This window comes from Phalacrocorax aristotelis, chromosome 5, assembly GCF_949628215.1.
Source record: "Phalacrocorax aristotelis chromosome 5, bGulAri2.1, whole genome shotgun sequence".
NCBI classification, from domain to species: domain Eukaryota; kingdom Metazoa; phylum Chordata; class Aves; order Suliformes; family Phalacrocoracidae; genus Phalacrocorax; species Phalacrocorax aristotelis.
This window is the reverse complement of record NC_134280.1, coordinates 11,426,269-11,437,319: the sequence shown is the minus strand read 5'-3', so window position 1 is coordinate 11,437,319 and position 11,051 is coordinate 11,426,269. Positions and strand designations below refer to the sequence as shown.

Genomic DNA, 11,051 nt, shown 5'->3' with positions numbered 1-11,051 from the left:
TCCTGATTTTAAAGAGGGCTCCTATGGATCATGAATAATCTGTGACGTTCATAACACAAGCCTTATCCAGCTGTCTTGTAACACACAGAAGGGCTCATATCTAAAAAGCCAGCCAGCAGTCTGAGCGATCTGTGGGCATTTTGAAATGCTCCAAATCATAAAGAGGAGAGTTGGCAGGTCACCCAGAGAAACCACTGTGCACACAGCAGTTTCAATATGCTTTTTTGAAAATAATGTCTTTCTGAATGTTTGCTGAACATCTGCTTGTCCTTAGTCCTCAAAGGCCATACCTCAGCTGTTGTAACTCAGGCCAATCCATCTCTTCTAGATTAATACTAAATAGCACATAGCAAGATGCCCAGTTTGACGTAAAGACAGCCAAGCAAGAGAGAGCAATGTTGCTCCTTGCCTAGGACTTGAGCTGATGTCCTCCAGGGCTCTGAGCAAGAGGCAGCTCCCCTGGTCAGGCAAACATTTCTAGACTTTGTTCTTCCAAATATACGTTCTCTGTGTATCTGAGGTGGTATCTTTGCTTAGGGCATCCACATAGCTTTCTGCTTTCTTATCCAAGGCCCACGTGGCCTTTTCTCCATGGAGGACAGGCTAAGCTAACTTGCATCTAGGCACCCTGAAGTAAGTGGGAGCAGACCAAGCAACTCTCTGCAGAGGCATGCTGGTGTAGCCATGGTGTAGGGGAGATGCTTTATATTTATCAGCTGTGTCTGTACCTCATCTAAACCTCCCCTTTTTCCTTTCTAAATGCAGAAGAGAAAAGAGATGCCATTATTTAACTCCCTAACAGAATAATTTATATAAATAGTTTACAAACCAAGCAGGTGTGGTTTATCAGAAAGATTCATACAAAGAAAGGGTCTTCAAGTCCAGCGGAGCAAAATGCTCACCAGTGATGATCACACATATGCCTGAGCATATACAGATACACTACGTATCCACCACATACTGATTAATTGAATAAAAGATGAATTGTAACATGGGTAAATAAAAAGCTGGCAGCTCACAAAATTAGAATGATGTGTGTGCATTAAAAAGTGATCAATGTATTTATCAATAACTATAAAAAATTAGCCTTACCTTAGGGCAGGCATTTTGTCTGCAAAAAAACTTAATAACAACAACTCTTTCTCTGCCATGCTCGGTTACATTGATCATTATTTTAACCCATTCAGAAGGATTGGGGTAGATCATAGGGCAAGAGTTTGAGGATTTTACTCCTCCTTTTGCCACTGATTCATTGCGTTAACAACCAAGGCAAGTCAGATTTCTGCTACGTTTCACAGTTTCCTTTTTGTAAGTGGGGATAATATTTCTTACAAGGTTTTGCAAAGGAGTTTGAGATCTTGGGGAGAAAGCAGCTATTTGAATGCTCTAGGTTATTATTTTAGGCCCTGATTCAGGAAAACATATATGTTTAAAACCTGCTGCTTTAATGGGTCGAAAGCGCCTACTTTAGTCTAAGCTCATATTGATGTGGTCTTTCCGAAACAGCTGCCCTAAACCTTCCAGTTATCCCTATTAAAAATATAGCTCATTGAAACTTACTTAAAAGATAGAGTTAATTTCTAAAAGGGAGGGGAAAGTAGCAAATTAATGGCAGCTCAGCATATTGAAGCGTTACCTTCCATGTTTTATTCAGATGAAAGAGGCATGCAGGATTACCCATGCCTTTTTGATTAGATGCATGCAGTAGATATTAGGTCCCCTTCAAAGGTCCTTGGGCCGTATGGGGCTGGGAGCAGCTCTGCATTGTCATCAGAAAAAAAAAAGCAAACTCTTTTCTTGGAGCAGGCTTCTTCCCCCAGCTCCCCCCTCCCATATTTGTATATATTTCGAGAGGAGAGTCAGGCTTAGTTTGTTCATAAGCTGCAGTTCCTGGGCGGACCCCACACACAGCTGGGCTTTAGCGGCTGGATCCGCCTTCCCGGCAAGCCTAGCCAGGAGCCTTGCAAACTCGGGGCTTCGGGCTTGACAGCAGAAACACAGGAGACTGACTGCACTGAGGGAAGATGAATTGGTCAACGCTGTGAAGCCGGGCTTCTGGTGGCTGGTGGGATCCAGAAAATGGGTTACTGGAGGAGACCGGGTCTGCTTTCCTTACTGCTGCTTTCCTTCTGTGAGTAGAAAAATGTTTCTGGTTAGACAACGTTAAGCAACATACTCTGAGAGGTCGTTTATTTTTCCTTCCTCCAGGAAAATAGCTTATCTTTGATTTTTCCCCTGACAGCAATTAACCAGAGGATTGGAAATAGTTGAGAATTTAGTAGAATACACTGCTACGGCTGCATCAGCTGTGTATTTCTCTTACGGTGAAGGGCGAGCGTTTGCCTTGGTGGAAGCGCTGCGTGCTCGCTTGGAGCAGCTCACAGATGTCAGTGTTTACAGTGTAAAAATATATATAGGTCAGCATTACTTGTTGGAAGTTTTTATTTTATTGAGGGAGGTTAAAAGCAACTGAAGTGCACTGCTGAATGATCTGCCTTCGACAGTGTCCAGATGTGGTGAAGTTTGCAGCTTAGAACTTTTATCTGCCCCGGTTTATGCGCAGAATTAATCGAACTATTAAAGAAGGAAAGAAGCAGGGAGAGGGGGAGGAGAAGCGTCTTTGCAACAACATCTGGTTATTCAGCAAACCTTTCCAGCACTTACGTAAAGATTTCTTTGTAATAAGTGCCCTGTTTAGGTTTTGATAGCACTTCTTCAATACTGTAGATAAAACCCTCCAGCAGCACTTGAAAATGTGCCCATCCATGGTTTAACTTCTCTTGTTTATATCTTGATGATTGTTTCATAACAAGGAATAGATTTGTATATAAGTAAGTGTTACATGCACATCTCCTAAGTACGTGTGTGTCTTTCTGTATATACAACGCCTATGTATGTGTATGCATGCATATATCCCTATATAGTATATATTTATATATTTGCACAGACAATGGCACTTTTTACAGTGAACTCTTCTACAAACATAGACCCATTCCCCTCCCTATAGAAACTTCAATGCAACTAAAATTGCTTTTTGCTCAAAGTGATGAAGTAGGAGGATTATAATTCCAGTATTTTTGCATCCAAATTAAATAATTGGGGGCAGGGATCTGTATCTGCATCCACTTTACATGGGTCCCCCTATCTACAGGAATAGGGAATAAAATAATATGATCGGTCAGTAGGCAAATACAATCCTTGGTGCAACTGTTGAAGCAGAGAGACACAGATGGGGGGATTTAGGACACAAAGTCTGGTTAATTTTTCAAAAAGTTGCAGAGATATATAGTGTTCGTTATTGTAGATTATACCCTAAAGTGTGCCTTGAAATGTAGGATGCTATACCAATAACATCCTGCTAAATTAATCACATTTGGAGCAGAACTGAAGGAATTACTACAAGGTATTATTTAAAGCACAGTCTTGGGTTGTTTGTAATAAGAAAGACGACCACTAATTATCCTTCAGAAATACCTAATTTTGAGTTTTTTAACTTATGGTTTCCTTTTTCCGAAAGGCAGGGTTTTAATCTGAAAGAAGACAAACCAAAACATATCATGATTACTAAGTTCATCTGAAAGGTTACGTGAGTGATATGATGACAAAATTTGCCTCCATATGGGGAAAAAAAAATAAACCAAGGCTTGCTTTCTCTGATTCACCTCAACAATGATATATGTTTTCTGGGGCTACGTCCACTTCTCTTGTGTATCGCCTTAAGGTCGACCATACAGCCACTCTGAGACAGTAAAAGTACCCTGGGAGCCCACTTTGCACTGACGTTAAGAGAGAAGGGAACAGCCATGTGCCCCAAAATGACAGAAAATACACATTAGTTGTTTGTTCAAGCAACAAATCCCACTGCTCATCCAGCCTCTCTTTAAAGAGTGGCAGTGTTGGCTTGGTGACAGCAACAAAGTCCTCCTCTTAGCACAGAGATTTAAGACTTGAAATAGAGAATGTGGCCTGGATTGCATCTTGGGTATCCCAGAATAACTCCCTCGAGGCCAGCTGAGCATCTTCAGGGAGTTTTCTGCTCTCCCTAAGAGTTTACACCAGGGCAGCAGAGAGCCCAATTTGTGCTCCACACTGCCTGTCTCTATCCTTTAAATCACCAACATGGTTGAGTGGTCATCAGACAGCACACCTGACCACTTTCGTCCATACGCGTTGGAAAAAAGGACTGGCAGACCGCTTAAATTTCAGCTACTGGATTTCCCTAATTCTCCCTGGCCAGCCCTAGTAAAGCTTCAAAATATCTGCCCTTAAACTCCTCCCCAGTGGCAGTGGCTGCTGGAGGACAGCATTTTCACATGGGTTTCTCAGCAGAAGGTACAGGCAGGATCACCACTGCTAATGCAAACCGTCGTGCAGAGGACTGGGGAATTCTTCCAGGGCAGAGAGCTGGCACAGTTCTCGATTCACCTAGCCCAGGACAAAAAAATACAAGGATCGTTCAGGATTGGAAAACCTGTCTTACGGGGGTGGGGGGGGTGCTGAAGGCTTTCAGTGCCTTTAGTTTGGCCAGGAAAGAGCTAGGAGATGAGCTAGTCATCATCTATAACCAGGTCCTGGAGAGATGCTTTCTGGCAGAGGGCTTCCTCTTCCATGGAACAGAGGGAAAAAAAGATTTACACACTGGAAGCTGAAACCAGGCACTTTTGTGTTGGAGCACAACACAGTGAAGTTGTTCCAGCAGGTAATTACTCAGGCTTAGGATGTGGTGGATTTTTGTTGTTCAAAAGCCTTCAATGACTTCAAGACTATCTGCTCAGTAGGCTATAACCTAGAAGTTACGGACATGATATAGGGATTACTGTATTGTGCACATGGAAACACTTTGGGCTTAAAGTTAATAATTAGGAGTTTTCCTGCCCTGTTTTGCATCAGAATCAGGAAAGTCTCCCTCATGCTCTGTCTGGTCAGGAATAGGGCTCAGGTCAGGCCATACTAGCACAGGGCTGAGAAAAATCATGTCTCAGAGGAGAGAAAAGCACCACAACTCTCTGAGCTGTTGAGACAACCTCAAGAATATGAGCTACATGTCACTGGCATGACAACAGCTCTCAGGGCACAAAGAGCCCCAGGAGCCCAGCAGAGTGCCTTTGGGTATCCAACCTCCAAAAGAGGACATGAAACTCAAAATCTGCCAAGGCACGTAGCACTTACCAAGGGAGAGCTGTACCCCAGGGGATCTGCTGAAGCTCCAAAGAAAGAGAAAGAGGATCTGTGAAATGAAGGAAGGTTGCAGGTCTGCTGCCCTGAGTCCAGAGCTCCCAGCATCTGGGGTTTGGGTCTGCTTCCCCATAACCCAGTCTCCCATTAAAATGCAGGGCCACTAAAATAACCTGACATTTTTTGCTGTGAGTCTCCTGGGGTCCCTTTGCCACAGTCCCTCACACCACTTCGATGACTCCACAGAGAGCGCATTTGAGGGGGTATTTCTTGCTAGATGGTGGCTCTCGGAGACCTCATGCTCTTTCCTGCTTGCACAAACCAGCCCCTGTTCCCCCAGTGAGCCTCTTCGGCTAAACATATAGAGAGCATATAATTCATAAATCATGACAGGGAGCTCCAGGGCTGTCAGAAAAACATCTCTGGCTTTTGATCTGCTCAAGAAATCTCTGACCTATCCCAGGCTCCTCAGGCAGCTTGTTCAAGAAGTCAGTCTCTTATTTCTAAGGTCACCAGAGCTAAAACCAGGGGTCGTACTGCCACTGAAACGTCAGCCCCCTCCTCAGGCAGGGGAGCTATTGGGACTACTCTCCAACACCAATGCGGCACAAAATTCAGAAACATGGAGTGAAACCTGAGCTGGTGACAGGACAAGGGAAGGAAGAGGATGAAGGAAAAGTCATCCTCCTTTTCACATGCATATACATCCATTTGCAGAAAGGGGCTTTGCAGGTCCAAGGCTGAGCTGGAGCAGCAGAGCAGACCTCTTCTCCCAGGCTATGCAGCACACAGATATGGGCGCTGCCCACCCTGAGACACATGGCTGCAGGGTTGGTTATGACAATCCTTCTCAAGTAACAACATATTCTGCTTTGGTGTTGTTTTAAAACAACCAAAACACCAAGGAAGTAATTATCACCCTCAGAACAAACCAAGAGGCTGCAAGGGCCCCATGTTGGCTGGGTGCAGGTAGCTGGGTTGGGAGCAGGCACAGCATCCCACTGCCTGAAGGAGAAACCTGTGCATCCTACCATGAGGCTAAACAAGAACAAAGTTGCAAGAAATTCCCCAGTTAGGAAATTAAAGGGGAAAGCACGCAAGAACCCTGACAATGCAAAACTGGAGTCTTCTGCAGTGTTGCAAGTGGCATGAGACTTGGCAAGGCAAATGATGGATTATTTTGAATTCAGTTTTACACTTCTCCAAACCTGATCCTACAGTTTCATCCCTTGGTGAAAGTTAGACTAACTGAAGGCTAGGAAAGCCGGCAGTGTACAGCTATGTCAGATTAACGAAAGCGGGCATTTCCTCTCCCTTGCATCTCCAGCTTTGCTCACACTTGAGACAGGCTGGTCACCATTAGGGCTGCTCAAATCTGTATTTCAGTGGGGGGTTTTGTGGAGGAAAGTGCTTTTTGAAATATAATGCCATGGAACTTGTAAGTAAAACACACTGTTTCCTAAAATAAAAAATAAAAAACCCCCAACAAAACAAAAGAAGAAACAAACAAACAAAAAATCCCAACCAACCTGATTTTTACTGGTTATTTTACTGGTGTTATCACTATTCAATGATGGTCACAAAGACATTTTTGTGTACTAGTAGTAAAAAAGTTCAGCCAGCTGCAATCATACTTGTTACTCCCATTAGGGATGGAGTCCTGAACAGATGTATCCCACATATTCACTAAGTATGCAGAAAGCAAACACTGGCATTAGGAACAGGTGACTGGGGGCTTTTATTCTGAGAAAGTATTCAACTCTACTGCCTGTCTTCCACAGCTTTATATTGTTCCATGTTTTGCTCCATCAAGCTTATTTCCTCGGGACATTATTTTCCTCTCCCCATAGTGATAACTCTTTGCAATAACATTTGCTTTCAGCCAGGCTCCACAGTGTTGCAACTTGCCATAAACTAATGAACTCTCCCATAGATTGTCATGTTTTCAAGGAAGTGCAACATCTGATCTTTTTATTAAAAAAAAACAGTCCCACCAAGGAGACAAAATCAGCAGCTCCCACACACTTTGCTCTTTTCACATCCAGTGTTTAGCGCTGTGTGCCAAGTGAAAGCCTCACACTGGAAGGGGCCTCCATGCAGAGGGGAGATAACACCACTGATGGCTGCCTGCCTTATCAAACCTGTGGATTACAGCTACATTATCTTTGTCCTGGACCCCAACTGTGGGATAACACTTCCTTAGGGATCTTCAGGAGGAAATGAAGGGGTGGCTGAAAGATGTCTTGACCCTGCTCGCATGCACATCCCTGAATTCAGAGACGACCATTGTGATCTTGCCTCGGGAAAGGATCTGTAAGGTTCATCAGGGTCATATTTCTTGTTTGTCAGTTGGTTCATCTTTTTTGTTACAGCCCATGTAGGGCTGAAACTCTCCTGCCAGATGCTGGTAGCTGTCAAGCTTTTAGGAGAAGTGGGAGAGCCTGCTTATCGTGCAATCCCCTCTGCAGCCCATGCTCCCACCAGTTACACCACTCCAGGACTTACCCTTTCATGGAGTTGCTCCACTGCAGTGTTTTCCTTCCCATTGATAAGCCAGGAACACCCCTGACAAATGACAGCTGACTTATACTACAGCAAATGCATCTCGGCATTGGGGCAATTACTGTTTCCAGCTGTACACCGCAGCCTGCCAGCCTGCACTGGACAGAGGGCTATCGCCTACATGGATTCTAGCAGCTCCTAGGATATACCCCAACCCAAGTGTTACTCTTGACTAGACAAGATTATTTACAGCTGGACTCAAGATTAAAATAATAATAATTTTTTAAAAAGACGTTTTCGACATTTCCGCTGTGCAATTTGCAGCTATCAGCAGGAGCAAGCTGTAATGGGGAGCTGATGTGCAACTCCAGTGGTGGCAGCTGCTGCGTGTCACTTTGCAAAGTCCCGCGCTCCAGTTCAACCCATGCTTTGGCCATGAGGCTGGAAGTGGTTGAAGCAGCTTCACACTGGGCATGCTCTGCCTGGCCCTGTGGCAAGACCTCTCACCTTGCCATGCTGTCAGTGAAGATGTTCCCTTTAGCTCCATGTCATTTAGTCTCCACCAGGTCCAAAACTCCAGCTCTTCTGGGTAAGCAGAGGTCCAAAGAAAGCCATGCCCAGCAGCTTCCACCCCGTCTCCAGAGTCAGTGCTGATGAGGCCTGAAGGTGTCTGAAGGAAACACCTGCCTGCCTTCTCTCAGCCTGCAAAGAGCTGTTGTCCTCCCCTTGCAACATACGATGGCAGGTCCTCTGACCACGCCTGGGAGCTGGATAGTCCATGCCTCCATGACCATCACACCCTAATACATGCCCTGCACGCAAAGCAGTGCTGATGTGCTTGTGCCAACAAGCACGGCAGTCAGCAAACATGGCTGGCTTATTGCCCTGGTCCAGGCAGGGCTGAGCCCTAAAGCAGTCACCTGAAGTGACAGTAACTGATGTGATCTGATCATTGGTATGGCATCTCCTTGTCCCAGTATCTGAGCATTTCCTAATCTTTTCAGTTCCCCCAACACCCCGTGAAGAGGTTCCCTCTGGGAACAACATACTTTTCTTATATCTTTGCTCCTGGGAGGCCCAGAGACACCTGCTGAAGTTCCTGGCCTGCTGGTTGTTACACCACTAAGAGGGGCCTTTTCCTTAGATCAACAAGGCAAAACTGAGATTTTGATAGGGATCCCTTCTCAATTCCGCCATCCCAAACCAGACAGCTTGACTGTGAACTGCACTGCCTTAACACACTGTGCACCCCATCACAAAGATGATATTGCCAATATGAATTCATACCATGTCTGTCACTGGAAATCCAGAGAAGAATTTCTTCTATTTTCCTGCAAAATCAGGAACTCAGACCCTTTCCTGGAGATGCTTCTTGGGAGTGCCATGACTACAAGTCCTTCTGGGGTCTTTACAACTGTTATGGGTATAGATATTTCTTTAAAAAGTTCCATTGGTGTTTTCAGGTGGATCATTTAATAAAATGCCACCAATGCAGAATGAATGCACATGTCCCCTGAGAAGTGTTTGACAGAGCAGGTTACCAGCCAACACAGCTGGGACACGATGAGGAGCATCTGTCTGATGTTGCTTGATAAAACTTCCTGCCTGGGAGACTCTGAACACCAGAATTCAGCGTGGAAGAAACTGAATCAGCTGCTCTCTTGCTGCATAAAGCATTTTTTTCCACGCTAATTCTATCCCAAAATTAGCCCAACCAGTCCATGATAGCAAACAAGACCCTTCTTCTTACAATAGGAAGTGACACTCAGAGCCATAAGGAACGAGCAGTTGAATGAATCATCCTTCTTCAAATAGACCCAGGGTACAAGCATCCACAGAAATAAGTCCGATGGATCCCCTGGGAGCTCAGTTCCTGACATGTCTTTAATATGTCAAAAGGCACTTGGTGGTGGTAGAAAATGGTCACAGATGTTCCCACCAGAGGCACAGGATATTTGCTTGGGGGTGAGATCTCCCTGGCACATGTTTACTCTCATTTTGTATATTTACCCTGTGCTCACCTGTTTGTAGAAGAGCGTCACAAGCAGCACAAGCTTTTCTTTCTCCCTTACTGGGGCTATTACCTCTGCAACAGGCTGCAGCTTGGGAGGCAGCTCTTGGGCAGAAATACTGCTCAGCAATGTTCAGACTGCAGCATGTTTCAGGAGTTATCGTGGGGCAGAACACTATGTTGAAAAGGCAAAGCACTACTGCAAAATGATGAGATCTCAGAGCAGGAGATGGTGACCAGAAAACATTCCCCTCTTTGTCCGTTCCTCCATGCTGGAGGAGCAGCTTCACCCCCTGCACCTTGTCCTCTCCAGCTGCTGAGGCTCCCTGGAGCTGTGCTGCAGCTCTGCTGTGGGGCTGGGACTTGTGGGAACCCTCTACTTCTCCTGCAGGAGGGGTCTCTGGAGAGGCACCGTGCAGACATGCAAGCTCCCGTTACTTTCACGTGCGGAGAAAAAGCACTGCAGGCCCTGTCAACAAGACTCTTGGTCCCATCCCTGCAAAAATTCCTTTCCAAAAACCTGCTCCCTCTGCCCTCCTGCCGTAGCTCTCTTCTGCTTTAGAAAAATTGAAAATATTCAAGTTGAATTCAACCCTGTTGGGCAGGTTACAATACAAGCTCCTTAAAAGATATCTTTTTACGAGATCAAGAAAGAATGAAAGAGAAGAACACACCATCTATTTATGTGCTAAATGTCGGACACGTTAGGAAAAGCGAGAAAGTTTTTAGCGCCTGTAATCCAGGCTAGCCTTAAGCTCAAGTTCCCTCTGACAGCACAAATTACTTAATTACTGTTAGATCCGGTCTAAATGAGGGCAAAACTCAACTCTACGTAATAATTTTAACAGACATAAAGAACAGGCAGCGCTGGAACAACTTGATGACAGCCCATTGACAGAGAATTAGCAGAACATCTCTGCCCCGGCAGCTTGTCACATAGTCCCTTGCAAGCCTGGCTTCTCCCTGGGAGTCAAAATCATACAAATGCAAAAAAAATACAAACTAGTCAATCACAAAAAGTCCACCCAAGATATGAAGAGCAGCTCCAGTCTAACATCTCTTTGTGGGCTCATCAAAGTCCTTCTAGCAGATGGCAAATTAAATGTGTGCCAGGAATTTCAAACGCTCATCAGGAAGTTCGTCTAAATCATCAGTAAACCATTTGCACTTAAAACAGAGTGAACCCTGTTGCCCAAATGTGACCCAGATAATGTTTCTGACATGTTTACCTATTTGGATGATATCTTTAAATTTCACTTCCATCTATTCACAGAGATCCAGGATTCCTGCAGAGCCTGAAAAATATACATAAAACTGAATTCCAGAGTATAATATGATGATAATAGTAAAAAAAAAATGCTGT

At 44.7% G+C, this 11,051-nt stretch overlaps 1 protein-coding gene across 1 annotated transcript in view; it reads left to right on the top strand.

The window, feature by feature from the left end:
* The first annotated feature begins 1,877 nt into the window (after positions 1-1,877).
* LOC142057271 (TGF-beta receptor type-2-like) overlaps positions 1,878-11,051 on the top strand; it is a 33,704-nt gene continuing 24,530 nt past the window's right edge. The window contains exon 1 of the mRNA XM_075092977.1: positions 1,878-2,131. Within this exon, the coding sequence (XP_074949078.1) occupies positions 2,080-2,131 (52 nt within the window). The 5' untranslated portion in view covers positions 1,878-2,079. The remainder of the gene's footprint in view (positions 2,132-11,051) is intronic.